This window comes from Ovis canadensis, chromosome 3 (assembly GCF_042477335.2).
Source record: "Ovis canadensis isolate MfBH-ARS-UI-01 breed Bighorn chromosome 3, ARS-UI_OviCan_v2, whole genome shotgun sequence".
In the NCBI taxonomy this organism is placed as follows: domain Eukaryota; kingdom Metazoa; phylum Chordata; class Mammalia; order Artiodactyla; family Bovidae; genus Ovis; species Ovis canadensis.
In genome coordinates this window covers 151,258,460-151,282,710 of record NC_091247.1, presented here as the reverse complement: position 1 = coordinate 151,282,710, position 24,251 = coordinate 151,258,460, and the positions used below count along the sequence as shown (strand labels likewise).

Genomic DNA, 24,251 nt, shown 5'->3' with positions numbered 1-24,251 from the left:
GCTCAGACTCACGTCCATTGAGTCAGTGATGCCATCCAACCATCTCATCCTTGTCGTCCCCTTCTCCTCTTGCCTTTACTACTTACAGTTGATTACTTAATCGTAGTCTTATAAATTACTTACTAAAAGAAAATAGAAAAGTAAACCCACCAATCCTCTTATTTAGTTTTTAGAGGTCTATACCTCTACTGATGTGTAATAATAGAAATTTTAAGAAAAATTTTGTTGTTTTTTTTCACTCAGTAACTATGTGATCTTGAGCAAATTGCTGAAAATCTTCAGGTTTAATTTCTTTATCTAGAGGATGAGTTTTATAATTCCTTCACCTCTAGGAGTAGATAGTACTGAGTGGCGTATGTGGCACATAGTAAGCACTCAACCAGTTTTTATTACTGTTATTACCTTTATTATCCATTTCAAGGTACAAGTAGAGACAACCAAGTTAAGGAATCACTGGGGAAATTTTCAGCTATTTTATATAAAATTATATCAGTTGCTATTTTAAATGCATTTACTTCATCTTTTGGCTTAGGCAGCTTTTATTAAATACAGACCAATATATTGCTTTTCACAGTTCATGAATTTGAGGAATTTGGAAGCATGGTGTTAAGAAGGTTATGGGCACAAATTCAGTTGGTTTTACTTGTGGGCATGAAAGCATGTGAATTTCCCTGTGGACTTGGCCTTTTTACTGTAGTTTCATATCATCGATTGAGTTCAACAAGTGTCAGAATGAATTCAAATGGCAGAATTGATTGTTGAAAATGATTTAAACCTTCCACTTCTCCAAGGGTGATGACTGTTTGTTCAGATTTTTGTCCTGTCCTTTCAAACTCATATGCAATAACTTTCATATGAGAAGCACTAGGTTAGAGATGTTGGTAGTGAAGAGACAGTTATATATCATACAAGTTCTACTTTCTTGTGTTAATCCCTATGTTCTGAAACTCCTATATCCAGTTGGGTGAAACATTTAAGTTTATAACTCACACAAAGCCAAAAATGACTCAGGTGGAGGACCCTAGAAGGTATAAGAGTATTTGTATATGTGCAAGTTTGTGTGAGTTTTATGAGTGTTTGTGTATGTGTGTGAGAGAGAGAGAAAGAGGGGGAGAGAGAGAGAGAAAGGGGGTATGTAGAGTGTTGAGACAGTTACCCATTTCCTAGGTGAGTACTAACCAGAGATGCAGTTTCAGAACATTGGAAGAAGTAGTTTTTGATTTCCAAAATAATCACTGAAAATATAAGTCTATAGGAGAAGGGCAACATCCACTTAGAATGCCTTTATACTTTACTTATTTATTTTTTTAATGCCTTGACTTTTTTTTTTTAAATTTTTATTTGACTTTATTTTACTTTACAATACTGTATTGGTTTTGCCATACATTGACAGGAATCCACCATGGGTGTACATGCAATCCCAAACATGAACCCTCCTCCCACCTCCCTCCCCACAACATCCCTCTGGGTCATCCCCGTGCACCAGCCCCAAGCATGCTGTATCCTGCATTGGACATAGACTGGTGATTTGATTCTTACATGATAGTGTACATGTTTCAATGCCATTCTCCCAAATCATCCCACCCTCTCCCTCTCCCTCTGAGTCCAGAAGTCCACTATACACATCTGTGTCTTTTTTGCTGTCTTGCATACAGGGTCATCATTGCCATCTTTCTAAATTCCATATATATGTGTTAGTATACTGTATTGGTGTTTTTCTTTCTGGCTTACTTCACTTCACTCTGTATAATCAGCTCCAGTTTTATCCATCTCATCAGAACTGATTCAAATGTATTCTTTTTAACAGCTGAGTAATACTCCATTGTGTATATGTACCACAGCTTTCTTATTTTTAAAAATTAATTAAAATGACTTTACAATGTTCTGTTAGCTTCTACTGTACAGGAAAACAGTAGAATCAGCTATATGTATACGCACATCTCCATTTCACATTACTTTCCCATTTAGGTCATGAGAGAACACTGAGTAGGGTACTTGAGCCATACAGCAGGTTCTCATTGGTTATCTATTTTATACATAACATCACTACTTTTTATATGTCAATAAACCTTTATACTTAAAATCAAATTCTACAGCTTGTATTTCTGTACAAGGAGGATTTAATCAATTGGACTAGAAACTGTGTCTAGGCTGGTGTAGAAAATCTGCCAGTCGGACACTCCTATTGAACTGTGAATGAATGAGAGTATCATAACGCCATTGTACAGCCCTCTCCTACGGCCTCCATTTGGACCATCCTCACTGTCCCCATCAGATACAAGCACTGATCATTCTCTCCAAGTATCTTCCTAAAAAAGATCTTAACAACCCAGATAATCACCATGGTGTGATCACTCACCTAGAGCCAGACATCCTGGAACACGAAGTCAAGTGGGCCTTAGGAAGCGTCACTATGAACACAGCTAGTGGAGGTGATGGAATTCCAGTTGAGCTATTGCAAATCCTAAAAGATGATGCTGTGAAAGTGCTGCACTCAATATCCCAGCTAATTTGGAAAACTCAGCGGTGACCACAGGACTGAAAAAGGCCAGTTTTCATTCCAATCCCAAAGAAAGGCAGTGCCAAAGAATGCTCAAACTACTACACAATTGCATTAATCTCACACGCTAGTAAAGTAATGCTAAAAATTCTCCAAGCCAGGCTTCAACACTTCATGAACCATGAACTTCCAGATGTTCAAGCTGGTTTTAGAAAAGGCAGAGGAGCCAGAAATCAAATTGCTAACATTTGTTCGATCATCAAAAAAGCAAGAGAGTTCCAGAAAAACATCTATTTCTGCTTTATTGACTATGCCAAAGCCTTTGACTGTGTAGATCACCACAAACTGTGGAAAATACTGAAAGAGATGGGAATAGCAGACCACCTGACCTGCCTCTTGAGAAATTTGTATGCAGGTCAAGAAGCAACAGTTAGAACTGGACATGAAACAACAGACTGGTTCCAAATCGGGAAAGGAGTGCATCAAGGCTGTATATTGTCACCCTGCTAATTTAGCTTATATGCAGAGTACATCATGAGAAACAGTGGGCTGGAGGAAGAACAAGCTGGAATCAAGATTGCCGGGAGAAATATCAATAACCTCAGACATGCAGATGACACCACTCTTATGGCAGAAAGTGAAGAGGAATTTAAAAGCCTCTTGATGAAAGGGAAAGAGGAGAGTGAAAAAGTTGGCTTAAAGCTCCACATTCAGAAAACTAAGATCATGGCATCCAGTCCCATCAGTTCATGGCAAATAGATGGGGAAACAGTGGAAATAGTTACCGACTTTATTTTTCTGGGCTCCAAAATCACTGCAGATGGTGACTGCAGCCATGAAATTAAGACGCTTACTCCTTGGAAGAAGAGTTATGTCCAACCTAGACAGCATATTAAAAAGCAAAGACATTACTTTGCCAACAAAGGTCCATCTAGTCAAAGCTATGGTTTTTCCAGTAGTCATGTATGGATGTGAGAGTTGGACTATAAAGAAAGTTGAGCGCCAAAGAATTGATGCTTTTGAACTGTGGTGTTGGAGAAGACTCTTGAGAGTCGATCCAACCAGTCCTAAGTATTCATTGGAAGGACTGATGTTGAAGCTGAAATCCAATATTTGGACCTGATGCAAAGAACTGAGTCATTTGAAAGGACCCTGATGTTGGGAAAGATTGAAGGTGGGAGGAGAAGGGGATGACAGAGGATGAGATGATTGGATGGCATCACTGACTCGATGGACATGAGTTTGAGAAACTCTGGGTGTTGGTGATGGACAGGGAGGCTTGGCGTGCTGCAGTACATGGGGTCGCAAAAAGTCAGACACGCCTGAGCGACTGAACTGAACTGATCTTCCTAAATGCCTTCCCTGCTTTAGTTACTTCTCACTGTAGACTTTGGAGTTATCTTCAAAACCTAAATGAGACCATGCTATATTTCAGATGCAAGGTGAACGAATACCTTGCCACGGCCCATTGCAAACACGGGAAACTTGTGAAAGCCTCCTTTCCAGACTCTTTTTTCTGTACTTACCCTAATCCCTCTGAACTCTGTTACACCAGATTTCCTACTGGTTCCCAGAAATCTTGCTCTTTTATTCCTTTGCCCTTGGGTTCTCTTCCTTACTCCCATCTTTGCTGCTAATGAAACTCTACATCTTTAAGACTGCCTCAAATGTCAAGTCCTGGAGTCAAATCACAATAGTGCCAGATATGGTTGGCCCTTGATACTTTCATAGAACTATACTAGCACCTTTATTTCAGCTCTTTACAAGTTTGCTTACAATTACAGATGTAGCTGTTGTTTTTCCCTAGCAGATTGTGAGAGCAGGTGCTTTTCCTTATGCCTTCTGATCCTCGGCTTCCACAGCTTTCAAATGGGGATAAAATTCTTACCTCACATGATTGTTCTTGGATGTGACTGAGCTAACAGAGGCCAAGGGCTTGGCTCAGCTTCTGGCTTATTGTGAAGAATGCTCATTGGGTGCTAACCGGTATTGTCATTGTTGCTGCCAGGACTGTAAGCACAGGTATTTTCTTGTAACCCCAGAGAATCACCTGGTCTCTGTCACTCGAGTTCCCCAGGAAGGAAGGGAAGGAATCAAGGAAGCATGAATCAACGTCATAGCATGTCAGCTGCCTTAGCTGTATTATTTACGTGATCCTGTCCATAGCTCTGTGAGTGGTGTTACTATCTCCTGTTCCAGATGAATTAACTGAGGCTCAGAGAATTTAGATAACTTAAAGTCCCACAACTGATATTGAGAACTCTGTATAGACCCCAGTCCTTGTTCTTTTTGCTAAAACACTGAATGGTGGGTGGGGCTCTGCTGCTGCTGCTGCTGCTAAGTTGCTTCAGTCGTGTCTGACTCTGTGTGACCCCATAGATGGCAGCCCATAAGACTCCCCCGTCCCTGGGATTCTCCAGGCAAGAACACTGGAGTGGGTTGCCATTTCCTTCTCCAATGCATGAAAGTGAAAAGTGAAAGTGAAGTCGCTCAGTCGTGTTCGACTCCTAGCGACCTCATTGACTGCAGCACACCTGGCTCCTCCGTCCATGGGATTTTCCAGGCGAGGCTCTAGAGCAGAGCAATTAATGCCCTTTTCTTTGCCACTCAAATCCATTTTAATGGTAGATTTAAGTAAAAGGAATAATATGGATAACTGGGCTACAAAATAGAGCTGGGCAATGAAAGGCACGCAGTTTGCCCATAATCATAGGTCACTTTAGAGACAAACCCAGTCACATTTGTTTTAGCATGGTGGTGGTGGTTTGGTCACTCAGTTGTGTCTTGTGACCCCGTGGGCTGTAGCCTGCCCGTCTCCTCTGTCCATGGGATTCTCCAGGCAAGAATACTGGAGTGGGTTGCCATTTCCTTCTCCAGGTTGTTTTAACATGCATCCTGATAAATACATAAAAATTTATTTAACATATTTATTGTCAAGTATGTGCCAAACACGTTTGGGGCCCTTAAACAGCAGTGCTAGACAAAACACACAGCTTCTTGTCATCCAGTGTTTGTTGCACAGAGCCATTTAAATAGCTAATCATGTTTTGATATGCTTGTAGATAGGGGACAGTGGACTTCTGGTGAAGATGTACTCAGCATCTCTGATGTTGTCATCAGTGTCCTATTACAAATAAGTCACTATCTTGTCCCTCATTAGTAACTATGTATAACACTAGTATTCCTTCGATTTAACAGAAAGTTATTTTTAACACTTCTATGACACTATGCTAGTGTGGCTGAGACCCAAAATTATGTTCTTAATATCCATATATGTTCTCATCATGAAAATGGTACCAAGAGATCCTGTCCAAGGGCTGAGAGCACATTTCCGCTTGTTCAGTGAGTATGAAAAATGTATAGTTCTGTCTGAATCCTTAGTTGCTTATGCTGTTTATAGTAATTTTTAAAGAAAATATGGGTCATTTAATTACAATGACGTTTGTTCCCAATGAAATAGTTTGAGTTCATTTTAACAGCATTTGCCCTATGTATGCCTTATGTCTTTACACCCGTAGGCCTGCTGCAGGAAATTTTATGTCTCCTTCAGAATTTCTCTAAGTTTAACATATTTGGATCTGATGTGTCAAAACTCAATGGATAGGTTTATTAATAATCAACTACATCAGCTTAGTATTATCTTAGGAAGTAAAAGGTCAATAAGTAGTTGTTATCCTACCATTTCATCAGTGGACTCTTCTCCAAAGACTTCAAGTCATTATTCACTGCTTATAGAGTCACTTGAGATATAAAAAGTCTTTTATAGTAATGAAAGAACTCCTACAATTAGCCAGAAGGCAGTCATCTATCTTTTTAAATAGCTCAGCTTGGAGGAGAACAGGATTTCAGGTGATACTCAGTAGATGAATTGTTATGACAATGATAAAGTTGGTGATAGCAATCTGTGTTTTTTGCTGTAGGGGTGTGTGTGTGTGTGTGTGTGTGTGTGTGTGTGTGTGTGTGTGTGTGTGTGATATGTGCACAAGAAAAAAGACATTCAGTTCAGACCAAGAATCTGTTCCTCTTAAAGATATGCAAATACAAAAACACTCTGTAGGGACCTTATAATTCATCAATTGCTTAGAATTATTTGCTAACTCTAAATGATTATAGCAAAAATACATTTGTAGCTAATAACAAATATAGCAGTATCTTGAGACATTTTATTTTGACATAATTTCAGACTCATCAAAAAGTTATAAGAATAGTATAAGGAATTCTCAAATACCATACATATAGAATTTTATTTAACATTTTAAATAAACATTTAACATATTTAACATTAACATTTTACACGTGCTTTAGATTGATTCTCTGTCTCTCCTCTCTTCCCCACCCCATCTCTCGAGTGCTCTCACTCTCCCCCTCATCAAGTCATAAAGATTAATATCACCAATAGTGAGCCAAGGTGGTAAGTTTTAGCTTTTCTTTAATTAATTTATTTTTATTGAAGATAATTGCATCAGAGAATTTTGCTGTTTTCTGTCAAACCTCAACATGAATCAGCCATAAATATACATATATCCCCTCCCTTTTGGAACTTCCTCCCATCTTCCTCCCCATCCCACCCCTTTAACCATTATTTTGTTATTGCTTTTTTTAAATCACAGGAGTTCCATGCCTAGTTATATTAATAAGTAGGAAACAGAGAGCACACTCAAAGAGTTTCATTGAAGAAAGGAACACTTACAGAGGTATGAGCAGAGTTAAGGGAATGAACACAAGGAGTAGCAATAGAAAGAGAAATCCTTACTACTCACAAACCTGAAAGAGGTAAGGTAAGCCAGGGTGTGAACCAACCCTGACCAGAGCTGGCATCCTGAAAGCCAGCTCTGGTCAGGAAGGGAGGGCCTGGATAAAACAGAACATTAGCTCTCTTACCACTGGCCAAGGCAAGCAAAAGACATAAAGCAAGGGAGCCCAGTGACATGGAATACAGTTGGCAGCATCCCAGCATATACAGAGCTGGGTGGAAAAGAGTACACTATGGATCTCAGGGACAAACCAAGAAACACCAGCTCATGTGCCAAAGAGGAGGAGTTTCCATTTCTTTCATTAAGGGGAGAGAAGATAAATTTATTTATAACAAGGAAAATAAAATTATGTTGCATACATTTTATTTCCCTCAGTAAGAATCAAAACTATCATAACCTGTTCCTTTAATAATTGGAATCATTCACATATATAACCACTCTTCAAATTTGCTAAATCCCAGCCAAATGGAAAATCCAGGAAGAAAAGTGTGGCAATGAAAAGAAAAAAAAAAAAAAAACAGAAAATACCAAAGAAGGAATACAAAAATTAAGACAGAGAAAAGGTAATAAGGGGAAAGGCAATTATTAAAAATGCATCCCCAAGATTTCCTATAACCAAAACTATAAACTAGTTCAAGAAGAGCTCTGAAAAATCCATAAATAATGGGTCTATAACATTTTTTAAAATTTGTTTCTGGTTGTGCCGGGTCTTCACTGCTGCGTGAGTGCTTTCTCAAGTTGCAGCAAGCAGGTGCTATTCTTCCTTGCTGAGCACGAGCTTCTCATTGCGGTGACTTCTCTTGTTGAGGCGCACAGACTCCAGGCACAAAGGCTTCGGTAGTTGCTGTTCACCATCTCTAGAGTGTCAACTCAGTAGTTGTGGCTCAGGGGCTTTGGTTGCTGCATAGCATGTGGAATATTCCCAGACCAGGGATCGAATCCATGTCCCCTGCATTAGCAGGTGGATTCCCATCCAGTGCACCACTAGGGAAGTCCTGGGTCTACAACATCTTAATAAGAAAAGTTGGAGATGAGTCTTGCTTGCATTTGGGAACACTTTCATCAAGATGTACTGTGAAAGGAGCTGGGAAACAGCATCCTGTAGTAGCGACCTCAGTGTCACAATCAGTTAACTAAATATATTATTAGGCTTTTAAAATATCTCCTTGGGTTAATAGGAGTCTGCAATTCATAATGTTACATGTAGAAGCATTTTGAATAAATGCAGTTCTTTATGTTGTAAATGTGTGTCACACAGGGTTGATAGGGCAAATTCTGCACTGTTGCAAGTTATAGGTTAGACCACAGTCTCTATTGATTACCTGGTAGCTCAGTCACTAAAGAATTCACCTGCAATGCAGGAAACCTGGGTTTGACCGCTGGGTTGGGAAGATCCCCTGGAGGAGGGCATGGCAACCCACTCCAATATTCCTGCCTGGAGAATCCCCAAGGACAGAAGCCTGCTGGACTGCAGTCCATGGGGTGGCAAAAAGTCGGACACGACTGAGTGATAAAGCATAGCACAGAAAGCACAACACAGTCTCTATTGGGAAAACATACAAGTCAGGGGTCAGCAGCACACGGGGACCTGGAACTCTTGCACATATAGTGGGTCTGTATTCCAGTGGAGAGACCCCACCCTGCTGTTGCTCTCTTAGGGTCACGTTGTCAGGAGGGAAACACAGGAGATTTAGGCTGTCTGAGTTAGAAGTCAGTTATCTCCATTTTCTGGGAAAGCCAGCTACCCAGCACTGGGGAGCCTTTGGAGCTCAAAGGAAGCTGCAAGACCTCACACACCAGGAAAATGAAGCTACCACCCTGCAGTCCAGGCAAGACAGAAGGAGCCCCAGGATCACTTCTGAATAAGTCTGCTCATTAGAACCTGTGTGATAATTACCATAGTCTCTTCCCAAAATCTGACAACAGCACTGTCAAAAGAACACTGAACTACACAGACTTTTGATTTGGTGCAACATAACATTTTTTACGTTCTCACTTTCTAAAATATGATTATCACAGGCCTACCAATGTTTTGTTCATTGACAATATTTTTCAAACGTTTCAAAATTAAGTTTAGTCAATCTCACAAGATTTCCTTCATAACATGTTGCACAATTCCTTTTCTGTGAGTTCTTTTTGCTATAAATATTTCTTATGCTATGCTGTCCTTAATTTACATAACAGATGTCCTTCTAGAATCAAACATATGAAGTTTAGAAAAAGGCGATATGCTTAAATTCTTTGAAACTGATTTACAGATTGTATATGCCAAGTGTTTTAATGAATATAGAGTTTGGATTATTTTAAATTCCTTTCATACTAAACATTTTAGCAGCAGTTTAAATATTGCTTTTTTCTTACATAAAACATTATTAGGCTCTGTTTTTATAACACCCCCATAATTATCAGAGAATTTGATCAGCAATCACATAGGGATTCTAATCAAAATTTATTTCATAGTTATTCGTGAGGGTGAGAGTTCTTGTAAACTGTCATGCCCAACCAGAATTACAACACTCAGATCTGAGGCTCTAAAGTAAAAATAGTGACTGTAGTTGATAACACTGTATTATATAATTGAAATTTGCTAAGCAAATAGAACGTAAATGTTCTCACCTAAAAGAAAACGTAATTAATTAATTGAAGTGATAAATGTGTTAATTAGCTATTTGGAATCCTTTCACAACACATACATATATTAAATCACTACCATGTACATGTTAAATATCTTATTATGTTTATTTGTATCTCCATAATGCTGAAAATAAATGAGTGAATGCATGAAAAAAATAAATTAAATTTTATAAACATTAAAAAACAGTATTTAAGTGTTTTATGCTTGCTTGTTCTCCACTTGAAATTGTACATAATCTTTGGTATTCTGCACCTCTTCTACTGAGTGTTCTTATATGTGTAATCTCATGAAAGGCAGAGATACTTAAAAGCCCTTGTTTCTGTAAGAGGCCCAGAGGTTTGGAAACCCTCATCGTCCCAAACAGCTGACCTTGGAAATGAAATCACACCAGGGTGATTTGGTCATTCATGCCCTTATTTGCGCTTTGGAAAAAAGAAAAGCCTGTTTGTTTTCTGACACTCAAGAAAATTGTGCATGTAGCTGGATTTGGAGGAATAATCAAAGCAGAAGAGCTCACATACAAGCTGAGGCCACCAGTCACTCTGGGGAGGTTGTTGACAAGTAGCTCAGATTTTGCAGTTTATCCAAAAGAGTAGATTGATTTTTAGTTAAACAGAAGCTTCACCAAATGATAGCTGATTTGGTTTACATATGAAAAGCTATATTTTTTACTTAACATTCACAAGTTGCTTATGGATTAATTAGCCCATCTGCCACAACAAATGGATTCTCACTTCTTTTGCATTGCTTGCTGAAAAGTGACTTCCCTGTATCAATAAAATGGAAAATAATTTTTAGAAGTAAGGTATTTATTTTTTCATATCTGTAAAAATGTATATATTTTCAACATATCAACTAAATTGATAAAGTAAGTGCAGGAAAGAGGAAGACCTTCTCTGGAAAGGGTTTCCCATGGTTAGGATTTCTTTTAGTCACTAAACATCTAGTAGAACTGTTCCAAGTTTGGCATGTTTAAGGCTCCTCTTTACACTTGCTTCCAATCCCAAATCTATTTTTCTTCTTGAGGATAACCACATCTCTGTTTCTCCAAGAACTTCTATCATTAGCATCTTCCTTTCCTCTTTTATGCTATTACCAATTCTGATAATCTTATCAATATTGTGCCTGGTCTCTCATTTATCTCAAATCAGGTGACTTAATCACCATTTCAGAGCCCAGTTGCTCCACTCTAGGCTGTGAGCTTCTTATCAGAGAGCAATTACATGAGTCTTTTCAGTTTTACTCTAGTTGCTAGGTAGCTTTAGAAACAAATCAGTTTTGTCCACAGTTATCAAAAATCCAAATGTTATAGTAATAGAGAGAATTACCTCATATACTTCTCGTGTTTATTAGGACGCTTTAACCTCTCAGTCACTTCGTTAACAACCACTTTAGAAAAAGGTCTCTTTCTCTACACCATGCTTCAATCAAATCCTCAGCCTTCTGCATGTACTCTTCAAACCTACACCCTGTAATACATGGGTATATCTTAATTTTCAAGTTACATTTCCTCCCATCGATTTTGCTCCCATCACTCTTCACCCAGTTTTTCCTCCTGAAAATCAACTTCTACCACTTTTGCTTCCTTCCATTGATTAGGCACCTAGAACTGCTTGGATCAGCACTCTTAACTACCTATGTTAACTGGAATGCCATTAATAGCTGACTTTTCCTTCTCCAATTTCATTTCACATATATGGTCCATACAAAACCAAGATTGAGGTAGAGAGAGAGGAAGAGGGAAGGAATAGTGAAGGGAGGGAAGGAAAGAATATGATGGAAAAGAAATAAAAGGATAACGATATGGCACTATGAAATACCAAATATCTTGTTGGTTTAGGATCTAACTACCTGGAAAATACAGTTTTGCTATGAATTTGTTAATTTACTTCAAAATTTTCTATAGGATTACAATTTCAGGTATTATTTCAAAATTATTCTTCTCCCTAGTTGTAACTAATGATAACTGAGTAAAGGAACTGCCAGAAAATACCAATGAAACTCTTCTTTTTTCTATTGTGAAAGGCATAACTTACAGTGACCTTTTGGTAGGCTAACAGTATGTTGATGAACTTCAAGTGAAGTGAAAAAAAGAGTGTTTCATATCATCAGTGCTTACATTTTCTAAGGGATCACATGGGGCAGTATACTGAGCCTTCAAAGGTCATAGACTTCTTTACTTTGAGAAATATTAAACAGCTTATGAAAATAGGGGTCAGCTGCATGATAACTAGAAGAAAAGAGCATTCCCAATAGGGAAGTAAGATATTTGAGATTATATTGACTGTCCTTTTTTAAGATTGCATTCAATTGTCCATAAAGCAAAAAATTAATTCTGCATATAAATGCCATGGTTGTAAATGAATGAATGTACAGGTCTTAGAATCAATAGCTATTGATCTTGCTGTATGAATGCTAATATTATCTGCATATACTAAGTATTATGATAAGAACTAGTAATTTCACAGGCTAAAATACTCTCCAGTAATTTTTTGTTTCTGCAAATTTTTTTATAGTTTTCTGAACTTTGCAAAAATGATCTTACTTCACTTATAGGAGCATGAGATAAATAATCTTTATCATTAAGGAACTTACTTTTTAAAAATTATTCTTTCTTTGAAGATCATTAAAACAAGTAAGAAACAAAGGAGTCTCAAGACTAGGTTGTAGGCAGGGTCCTGAGCCACCTTGGGGAAGAAATAGAATAATGGCATTTCTTCACTATTTAATAACATACAATTTATGCATTAGCAGGATTTCATGTGGGCGTCCCCTGGAGAAGGAATGGGCAACCCACTCCAGTATTCTTGCCTAGAGAATCCTGTGGACAGAGAAGCCTGGTGAGCTGCTGTCTATGGGGTCACACAGAGTCTGACACGACTGAAGCAACTTAGCATGCATGCATGCATTGGAGAAGGAAATGGCAACCCACTCCAGTGTTCTTGCCTGGAGAATCCCAGGGACAGGGGAGCCTAGTGGGCTGCCGTCTATGGGGTCGCACAGAGTCAGACACGACTGAAGCAACTTAGCAGTAGCAGCAGCAGCAGTGGGCTTCCCAGGTGGTGCTAGTGGCAAGGAACCTACTGTTAATGCAGAAGACATAGGGATGAGGGTTCAATCCCTGGGTTAGGAAGATCCTCTGGAGGAGGGCATGGCAACCCACACCAGTATTCTTGCCTGGAGAATCCCATGGACAGAGGAACCCAGCAGGCTATGGTCCATAGAGTCGCAAAGAGTTGGACACGACTGAAATGACTTAGCACACACACACACAGGATTTCATGTATGACTGGAAGAAACCATGGCCACAAATTGTTTTCCATTTACCTTCAGATAATGTTTAAAGTTCCTTCAAAAGAACACTTTCATTCTGCCATTGTTAGGAGTTACTCTAGATACAATGCTTATAGGAAAAGATAGCATTATTGACATTGTTCCAGTAGGTTTTAAATAACTGGTAACAGATTATGACCAAGAGTTCTTTTCAGAGAGGTAAAAGTATGAAATCTTGCACAAATGAATATTCACTCAGTTGAAGGGACACCATGAAGCAGGAAATGTGTGGATAAAAGGGAAATTCTTCCATATCACATAGATTATGACAGAAGAGTCTATCTACCACTGGATCATCTTCCATAATTCTGGAGTTAGTAAACACTGACTGTAAGAAGAGACAGAGGATGACGCTCTTCAACACAAGAAGCCAGATTTCAGTTTGTACTTTTCCACCCTGGAACTTCTCTTACCATTTGCTGACTACAGGTCTTCAGGAGTAGTGTCCACTCCAGAGTGCCTGTCATCTGAAAGTGCTAAAAGTTAGTAGGTGTACTGTGTTCACATTGCCCCATATGCCCAAAGCCATCAAGCCATTCCAAAGTTATATCAGTGAAAACTCAGTGGTAATGTTCTAGTTCATGGAGAAAATTAATGACTATGCACATTGGTAGGTAAACACCCAAATCTCCAACTGAAGTTTCTTACTAGTTATTCTAGAACTGTACTGGGTCCTATGGTGCTGGTGAGGAAACTTAATTGCTCAATTTCTGAAGGCACATTAACTCTTTCAGGGTCAGTTGAGTAAATTAGCTCAACTAATTAGTAAATTAGTAAATTAGCTCATCCAGGTCATTAAGCCTATCTCTACATGACATGACAATTTCCACCTGGCACTGTATCATTTACCCCAAAATGTCCCACATTTGCTCTGAGCATGCAAATATTTGTCCCTCTCTACTTAGAGGGACAAAGTGTGCTCATTTGAATGTCAGCAATCTCTCGCTGGCTGCAACTCAGTGATTCCCTTTGTGTCTTTTGAAGGCTTCCAGGGATCTCTAAAGATTTGCTGGTGCACCAATGGCACCCCACTCCAGTACTCTTGCCTGGAAACTCCCATGGGTGGAGGAGCCTTGAAGGCTGCAGTCCATGGGGTTTGCTAACAGTCAGACACGACTGAGCGACTTCACTTTCACTTTTCACTTTCACGCATTGGAGAAGGAAATGGCAACCCACTCCAGTGTTCTTGCCTGGAGAATCCCAGGGACGGGGGAGCCTGGTGGGCTGCCGTCCATGGGGTCACACAGAGTCGGACACAACTGAAGCAACTTGGCAGCAGCAGCAGCAATTAGAGCCTCACCAGCAGATGGGTGGTTTAGTTGTCCAGAAATGGTATAATTTCAGGGTTTTTGAGCACAGTACTGTACTCCCAAGAATCTCTTCCTATTTGCAAAAGCCAACATTATTGGTTCATTTGGGGTGGGAGTTTTGACTTTCTTTTAGGATACAATAGCTGTTTATGAAAACACAACTTCCACTAAGAGGCTGTGTTACTAGAACCCATGTTAGGGGAATAAATTGATGACAGTTTGAGAGCAGTCTGCCTCTCAAGAGGGTAATCAGAAAAGCCTGTGGGTGTTTTGGGTGCCACAAAGGTGGGGAAACATCATTGGCCCTTAAAAAAGCAGGCATGAGAGAGTGTCACTAAAAGAAAAATTTTTATCCCCCAAATGCCAATGGTTGGCCCAACTGAGAAGCAGTGATGGAAGGAAAGGGCAAACATCCCCTCTTCCTCTGTTATGTCCAGGCTACATTGGAGAGTCATAAACGGTATAGGTGAATATAGGTGAGGAGACAAAGGGACATGGCATACTTTCTCAGAGGTGTTTTAGAGCAGTGTTCCTTTCTTATGCACGTAAATCAGCTGGTATCTTGTTAAAATGCAAGTTCTCATTTAGCAGGTCTGGGGTATGGCCAGGGATTCTGCATTTCTAATCTCTTATGCTGCTGGTCCACAAACCATACTGTGAATGGCAAGGACTTAGGATAACATGCACATGAGCAATAACATGGTCTTGGATAAAAATGATGAAAATAAAATAAATCTGACAGAAATTACATTGCAAGTCAGTAAGATTAATTAAGGGCTTCCCTGGTGACTCAGTGGTAAAGAATCCACCTGCCAGTGCAATAGACGTGGGTTCAATCCCTGGGTCGGATGATCCTGGAGAAGAAAATGGCAACCCACTCCACTATTCTTGCTTGGGAAATCCCATGGACAGAAGAGCCTGGCAGGCTACAGTCCATGGGATCGCAAGAGTCAGACATGGCTTAGAGACCAAACAACCACAAGACTAATTAAATATTGAAAATAGATCATAAAAAAGATATACTTACCATTTCTACCTAGCTGAAGATTTTAATCATTTTCTGAGGCTTATTTGTTGTTTAAGGTTTGAAATATTTACTAATAATTCTGATAGTGTGCTTTGTAAAGATATAAGAAATAACTGTTTTCCTAGTTTCCATCACTTTCTCCTGTTGGTGAATAGTTCAATAAATGTCAATGTCTGATTAAATATTCCTTCACAAAATTCATAGCAGAGCTTGTTTAAACCTCCCCTGCCCACCTTTTATTAATCTGTCATGACAGTCTCTCTGTTCTTTCCTCTGAGATGAGCAATGCCCTTTTATCTTTGCAGGTCAATGGGAAAGATCTCTCAAAGGCTACCCATGAAGAGGCAGTGGAAGCTTTTCGAAATGCCAAGGAGCCTATCGTGGTGCAGGTGCTAAGGCGAACACCTCTCAGTAAACCAGCCTATGGGACAACCCCAGAAGTGCGACTCATAAATGCCAGCACTCAGACAGACATCACCTTTGAACATATAATGGCCCTGGCCAAACTTAGGCCACCCACCCCTCCAGTGCCCGACATCTGTCCATTTCTGCTCTCAGACAGGTATTTTTCTGTCATTTTTACTAGAGACTTATTTGTTGTCATTTGTCATTGAAAGTAGATGTTGGAAAGAATCAGGCACCGTAGCAAGTTGACAGTTAGAGAGACAAGCTCTCAGTTCTGTTTGGAAAATATCTGTGACTGTGTCTCCATACAATTAGTTCTCAGTTGTCCTGGTCCTCCCTTTCCTGACCCACATGATTGTTTCAGCTCAGGAATCCTACTTGCTGAGATGCAGTGAGAAAGTCTGGCTCTGATTAGTTCATCTTCATATTTTCAGTCATCACAAACCTTGCACAGCTCACAAGCACTGGTCAGGGAAATAGATTTTCTCACTCAAGTTGCCAAAAACCTTATTAAGACAGACCTAGAAGCAGCATGTTGGCACTCTGTTCTCCTTTGTGGGTTGCCTCGCTCTCCTTCTCTCTTTTGTTTTTCTCTTCTTTGGAGAAGCTAGGAAATTCACTTTATTAAGGTGAAATTCTCTGCAGGAAGCAATTACCTGATATATTGAGATGTAAACCAAAGGTCCTGGCTGTCTGAGAGGAAGTAAATAGAGCTACAAAATAAAGAACTATTAAACAAATATATCTTCTTAGTTTTTACCTGAGTTACAGGCTGTTACAGCTATTTTACTCAAATAATCCTACCTGTGCAGTTTTGGAAGTCTATTTGGCCCCACACATTTTGTTCTGTGAGTTTTTAAGCAAATATTCAAAAGTGATTGAGAGCTTGTTATATAAGAGCAGAACTCTCTGTTGCCTGCATTTTCATTGCCTGCTGCAATCCATGTTCCATTTAGTAAAATGTAGACCTGGTCATGACACCTGCCTGCCCTGGAGTGTCTTCTATTGAGTCCATCTCAGTGACTCACATGTGCGCATTAAAGTCACTTGGGAACTTTGAAAAGCAGAATAAATGCAGTGCCCGGCTCAGTCCCACCTCAGGCCAAAATATAGGCGTTCAAACTTTTCAGAAATCTCCCTAAGCAATTTTAATGTGCGCCATGTGCCCCACTCCTTGAAACCTTACATTTCTAGGTGGGCAGGGCCTCTGTCTGTCTGACCTATGATTCTAGTCATGCATCCCTTACTTATTAAATAGCCCCTTGTATCGGGCACTAGAACGCGGTACTGGGCAGAAAACTGGTAACAAAAACAAAGCCACTACCTCCTGGAGCTTATCTTCTAGAAGGGAAATGAAAAACACACAAACAAAAGAACAAATAATATTTATTTGTGCAGCCTGATGCAGAGTAGCCATCCAACAAACACTTTCTTGAATAAATGATGGTTAACATTTATTAGCTAACTTAACATGTTTTAGATAATATTCCTCACAAAACTCTTCTGAGTGAGCACATTACATTATTACCATGCCCATGTCACAGATGAGGAAAAAAATGTTAAGGAATTTGTCAAGGTCACACAAAAGGAAGTGATAGGGTCAGGCTTCTGAACCTAAGGCATTTGACCCCTTGGTATGTGCTCTCAGAGCTTCTCTATTTTCTCCTTATAATTATCACACTGTATTAAAATCCCCACTTTGCTGCTCTACCCAATTAATAGGAAAAAAATTGATTTTGTGCCCAACCAATTTCCAGCAATTGGCATAGGGCCTGGCATCTTGTAGATACTCAGTAAATGCTTACTCAAGTATCAGGAAGGTGTCCTTCAAGCAGGCCTCATTCTTTAATAATTCAAGGACCAGGAAAACACATCAGCTGCTCCAAACAGCAGGTTATGATGTTTAAGCAGGAGGAATGGGCTTCTCAAAACCAGTCCAGGTTTAAGCTCTTAGACCAGCAAGCAAGATGCTGCCTGCACTGCTTTTGCTATTTGGGCCCAAATTAGAGAACAGTAAGAAGAGGCTGGTAGAGTAGTTACACTGATCCTGTGAGGTACCAGGATGGATCTTCCAGGCTTTTAGCTATTAATAGGTAAGGGGACTAGTCTATACTACTAAGTTCATATTTGTCATAATGTTCAAAATGGGCTTCGAGGCCTTTCCTGAAGCCAACTTGGTTAATTTCACATAGGCTTTTTTCACTGACTTAGGAATTCTCATAGAGAACCTCATGCCCTTTGCTGCTAAACTGTGCTTAGCTTTCACATTGGGCTTCCCAGGTGGTGCCAGTGGTAAAGAAGACACCTGCCAATGCAGGAGACGCAAAAGTTGTGGGCTCTATCCCTGGGTCGGGAAGATCCCTTGGATGAGGAAGTGACACCTCATTCCAGTATTCTTGCCTAGAAAATTCCATGGGCAGAGGAGCCTGGTGGGCGACAGTCCAAATGGTTATAAAAAGTGAGACACAACCAAGCAACTGAGCACACACACACACACACACACAGCTTCATATCGTATCATGTATACATCATGGCATATAGTAATTTGAGAGCACTTCTATGAATTATTTAAAACATTTTCCCAAAGTTAATGGATACATAAAAGTCATACACAGTGTCCTGGAACCCCTTCATTTCCTTTTCTTTATCAGTTCTCTCCGTCCCCGGATGTTTTCTAAAAGGATTATGGAACTCTACGGTTTATAGGAGTTTCCAGTGAGTTATTACCGTGAACATTCTTTAACATTTGTGTATGTGGGTTACGAGGGAGAATGAGGAAGGAAGTCTCAAGAAATGGAGGCAATGTGAGTACAATTTACAGACTGAAAAATACAATTCCCACTTCACTCCCACACCTGTGGATTCTGCATCCAAGGATTCAACCAACTTCAGATTTGATTTTTTGATCTATGGTTAATTGAATAAAAATACAGAACCCATACATTCAGAAGACTGACTGTATGAGCTTTTAAAATCAGATTTCAGAAACAGTTTGAGGCTGTAATTATGATATTGGTAGTCCTTTGTTACAAAATACCACCTTTGGGTAGACTGCAGTCTCAAAAGCCACACACCATGTATGTATCAAGTCCACTGGATGGAATGGAAGGCAGGCAGAGTATCAATATGGCACCATTGCCAGGGTAGAGTGCACATCTGCCCTTCACAAAAGGAAGCTCTGACAATGAGCCATTATCTTGGTATTCTCTCAGAAAATCAAATTGATGGATTTCATATAAAGGGAGAAAGAAAAGCAATTGTTCTTTCTGAGCTGTAGTTCATTTAAAGGCTAGATCACTATAGGTCTTATTGGTGAGCAGAGAAAACTAAAGTGAAATTCTAATGCCATTTTTGAATCTTGAGAACAACCCTTTTGATCCATCTCTATCATATTGCTACATTCCCCACAGCTGCCATTCTCTCCATCCAATGGAGCATGAATTTTATGAGGACAATGAGTATCTTTCCAGCTTGCCTGCTGATGCAGACAGAACAGAGGACTTTGAATACGAGGTAAGATAATTTTCACACCACTTCACACTTCTCCATGAAGTTATGGTTGAGGGATTTTGCATAACAAAGAAAAAATTAATTTATTATTATGAGAAATATTTTATCTACTATATATCTAAGCTAAGAGCTTTTAAATATTTGTTTTAGCTATTTGGTATCTAGTATTTTAAGTGTATTGGAAAACATTTTGATAAGATAAACCTGAAAATAATTTGCTCACATTTTTGTTGCTTTGTGTAAATAGTATTATGGAAGCTACATTTTTTTCTTCTTTTTGTAATATAAGAGAATTTCAAGTAGAGTTTGGAAAGGAAATTACATTTAAAACCAAGACTGTGTTTACTATTTTTATTCATTCTATAGTACTTTTATTTTAATTGATAAACTAAATTTTATATTATTTATATTCCCTTTCACAAACTCAATATTCTTTTTATTTTAGACTCCAGTAGTTTAAAGAATATTTTCCCTGACTTTCTAGAAAGAGAGATGGCCTCATGTCCTCTGCTGTTAAACCATGTTTAACCTTCACATAGTACACGTTAGAGTGTGTGTACTGTGAAATGAAATAATTTCGAAAACCTGTCTATTAATTACTTAAACGTTTTCACAAAAGTTAAAGGATTCATCCTAATATTTCCTCTGTTTCTGCAGTCTATAAATCTTTGAAAGGTTTCAGACTACTCTGACATTTGGAAATAAAGTAGATTGAGGACATAAAGAAGCTTTGGTAAACAAGCAAAGAAGTCATGATTATCTGCCCTTTTAATGCTTTAGATGATGTCATACAAGCTCAGCAAAGTTCTCTTCCATTTTACAACCAGGAAATCCTGAAATCTCCTCCCTTAGGAGGATCTGAAATTAAATAAGGCCAATTCAGTGAAGCTCACCTAAAGCAAATAGACATTTATTTGAAATCTCCCTCCAAAAGTCATTGCTGGGGATTACAGAAATCATTATTTATTTTCAGCCAGAATTTGGAAGTGTGTGCAATGATACCCAACATCTGAGTAAATGGTTTTGTCATTTTTGTTCATGTTAATTACTTATCCCCTCCTCTCCATTAATTTGATTGAAAAGTTTTATAAATCCTCTTAAGTACTGATACACTGAAATATCCATTGTTTTGCCTATTCATGCAAAATAAATTACAAAGTTGAGTCACTTATCCAAATAATTCAAGATTAAACGATGTCTTTCTTTCAGTTAATTAATTGCTTTGGGTTTGGGGAATGGAGTTATCTAGATCACTTCAACTTTTTATTTAGTTTGTGCCATAAAGCTTTATTAAAATACATCTGTGTGCTAGGGAAGGATATGGGAGAGAGACTTGCTTAGGCTAAGCAGAGTCACAGTAAAAATTATTTTCAATAATTAGCATGTCATTGACTATTACAATACAGTCAGATTCTCTAGTGCTTACTCTAGCTGAACCACATCCTCTTTTCCAACCAATGTCAACCCCTAATAGCGGCCAGCATCAGTGTGATGACAGTGGTGAGTGCTCAGACCGGTCTTCTGTAGCCTGTAATCTGAACTAATCACAGAATCCTAGTCATTACTTGGCTGTCAGCTGTGATTCTCTTGCCGAAGGCACCTTTCTGAGTTATTGAAATAAAGAATGTTCCTGTGAAATGTAAATAAGGAATAAGGTACTGTGACAGGCTTCAGTCACGAGGAAGGGTACATTTGAGAATATCTGCATGGCTAATGGGGGAATGGAGGCACTGGGGAAGACCCAAGGATAATGGACCAACTTTAGAAGAGAGTGATTCTACTCAGTACACCTCGGTCTGTTACACTAACGTGGCAGAGTTTCACATACCACCTCTCTTGATTACATCAGATGGGACTGTGAGACCTAGTGAGCGCACTGCTATCACCAGAGCTGATTGTGCTCACCACATGAAGTGGGGGGAGATTTAGAAATGCTGTCTTTACATGCTATTACACTTAGAAGCAGACTGGTCAAGTGTTTCTGTGACTAGCTCAGATGATCCCAGCTTCTCCAGGAACTCTGTTATAACCCAGAAGTTGAGGGGATGATGCTTCAAGAAGGACCAGTTTTATACCACTCGGAGAGTATTATAGGAACCTGAGGTCTAATGCCCAAACAGAGCACTTCATCTCAGAAAGAGATACTCATTCCTCTTCAGCTTAAAAATGAAAACACATTAATAGGCAATTGGGAAAGTAGAGATATGACTCCTTTTCATCTGCTTTCATTCAGTTGTACCATAAATATTTATTGAGCAGTTAAAAAAGATGCCAGGTTTTTATCTAGGTTTTTATTTAGGATTGATAAAGCCTTTACTCCAGTGGAGCTTAACCTTTAGGGGACACAGATGGGCAGAAAACAAGTGAAAATGCATTATATCAGATGGTGATTAAGTCCTCGTGGAGAACAAGCAGTGTGGGTAACAGAGGAAGGAAATACATGGTGTTGGGATGAGGTATTGCTCTCTTATACAGGTGGTCAGGGAGGGCTGCTCTCTTAAGAGACCCGAAGAGAACTAGCCAGGTGGATTCAGAGAGAGCAGCCTTCCAGATAGAGAAAAGCACAAGCATGGATACAAAGGGCCGAAAGGAGGACCACTCCTGGATGTGCCCAGGTACAGCAGAGGCCAGTGTGCTCTGGGGCCCGGGCAAGGGGGACAGACAGGCAGCAGTAGGAGGCAAACTCGGAATGAGTAGGGGCCTATCTTGAGGGACCTTTGGCTTTTAGGATGAGATGCAAAGTTGCTGAAGGAGAGCCTGGCTGGGTTCTGCAGTCCTCATATGATCCCTCTGCTGCTGGAATGAGCTTGAAGGTGGGCACGTAGTCTCCAGCCTAGCAGTGGGAGGAAAAAGAGGGCATGGGACCTGGCTGATGACAGAGGTGGGGTAAGATATGGTCTGGAAGGGCAGCATTCACCCTGCCCTGAGGCTCCGCCTGTGTGTCCGTGCTTCCATATCTCGTCTTGTAGCTCTAATTGTCTGTGCTCTGGGGGGCTTTCTGCTTCTGACTTTCTAAAAGCAAAATATCATAGGCCAGAGTGAAACACAGCTTCTGGCATCCACTGAAACTACCATAATAAATCTACTCTTAAAAGACAAAGTGTACAGAACTGCATTTCTGAACTTGCTGAAAGCAAACTATGCAACTATTAATATTTAGGCACCTTTTTAAAAGGTTTACTTACTATCAACTCAGTGAACCAAAGCTGATCTATCTTGTGAATACATACTTAGGGGCTTTTCGTGTGGGAATTTTTGACCCAATAGACTAAACCAGACCTGAATATCTTGTAAATACATATTTAGGGACTCTTTAACACGCAGATTACTGTATAGAAAGATGGTAACTGCTCCCCTCAGAGCCATGATAGACAGCAAGCTCTTCTCTGGAGATACTGTAGTCAATGCTGTGCTGACTCTGTATGGTAGGGACCTCTATGAAATTTTAATGACACCCATATCTCACCATGACCTATCACCACTTTGCTCAGGAAAATTATTTGACTGGGTTTTACATTTCCCCTCAGTGCTTCAGAAAAGTCTCAGCAGACCAGTCTGTATTAAAAGACTCACAGCTTGAAGTTTGATCTTTTTTCAAAAACAATAGCACTGTTTTCTAATTAAAAATGATAAAGGATTTTAATTTTAACTTTGAAGGAAAAAATAAAAACATAAAAATTTACACAATGCAGCCCTCATAAGAGTTAGGGTGCTGACTTCCATTGAAATAACACTGAGGATTAAGCACTCTTTTTCTGTATTTTCAACTTTGTTCATTTTTTTCTTTCATAGAGCCAGCTAAAGGTTGAAATAAATCATAAATAGCCTTTAGCAAGTCACAGGCAGATCTCACATCCAGCCTCTACCAGAAATAATTTAAAGGGAAAGGCTTTGAGAAATATAGAGCTCTTTTGTCCAACTCTTAATAGAGATATGTTTGCTATTGCAGGAGGGCAGAGAAGATGTTGAATTTTCTGCAGCATTTGCAATCAGCTCTCAAAATTCAATGTTGAGAGAGGAAAGTCAGAAAATTAATAAGTGCAACATTTTGATAGTATAAAATATCATGTTAGATACAATAAGCAAGTAATTTTAGCAACATTTCTAAGCCTGGTGATTTTCATCACTTAGAAATGCTACTTGAAATTGTTGTTATTCCTCGGCCTAAAATCAAGCTGAAGAAACATCCAGCAGCCTAAATAGTCATAGAGTTGCCCTTGTGTGTACATTGTCATCACTGTGAAAGGGTATTTAGAAATTTGCTTGGACAGGTGGTAAAGAGAGAAAGACAAGTACATGTCAGAGTGCTATATAATGTTAACTGAAAATCCAACTTGGGCTATAAACAAGAAAGAGCATTAAGCATATTAATTAGCTACCTCTTAGCAATTCTTATGCAAAGCGTAAGTAAACCCTTGTGCTATGTTGAGAAGTGTCATTTTGCAAAATTTATTTCCCAGGTCTGGATCCCTGTGAATATGTGCAGAATATTTGCGAGAATTTAAGTATATAATCTCTCTCTTACATAGTCAAAGAAAAGATAATTTTGAATCAAAGACATGTTCATTCAAAAAAATAGTTAACAAGAGAATAAGCATTAGTGAGATTTTAATCATATCTTTTTGGGCCGATTCATGATTTCAGAAAAATGTCCCTAGTGTGCATGTGTAAGAGCTATATGTCTCCTTTCTAGTCTGTGAGGACAGAACCTTATCTGCCTGTTCATCATTGCATCATATCACCTGTCTCAAATTCGGTAATTCGGTACTCAGTATTT

The 24,251-nt window shown here is 39.2% G+C and overlaps 1 protein-coding gene across 1 annotated transcript in view; it reads left to right on the top strand.

Moving 5' to 3' along the window:
* PDZRN4 (PDZ domain containing ring finger 4) overlaps window positions 1–24,251 on the top strand; it is a 419,386-nt gene that overhangs the window by 324,689 nt on the left and 70,446 nt on the right. Inside the window, exons 4-5 of the mRNA XM_069584607.1 lie at window positions 15,865–16,121; window positions 19,375–19,477. Of these exons, the coding sequence (XP_069440708.1) occupies window positions 15,865–16,121; window positions 19,375–19,477 (360 nt within the window). The remainder of the gene's footprint in view (window positions 1–15,864; window positions 16,122–19,374; window positions 19,478–24,251) is intronic.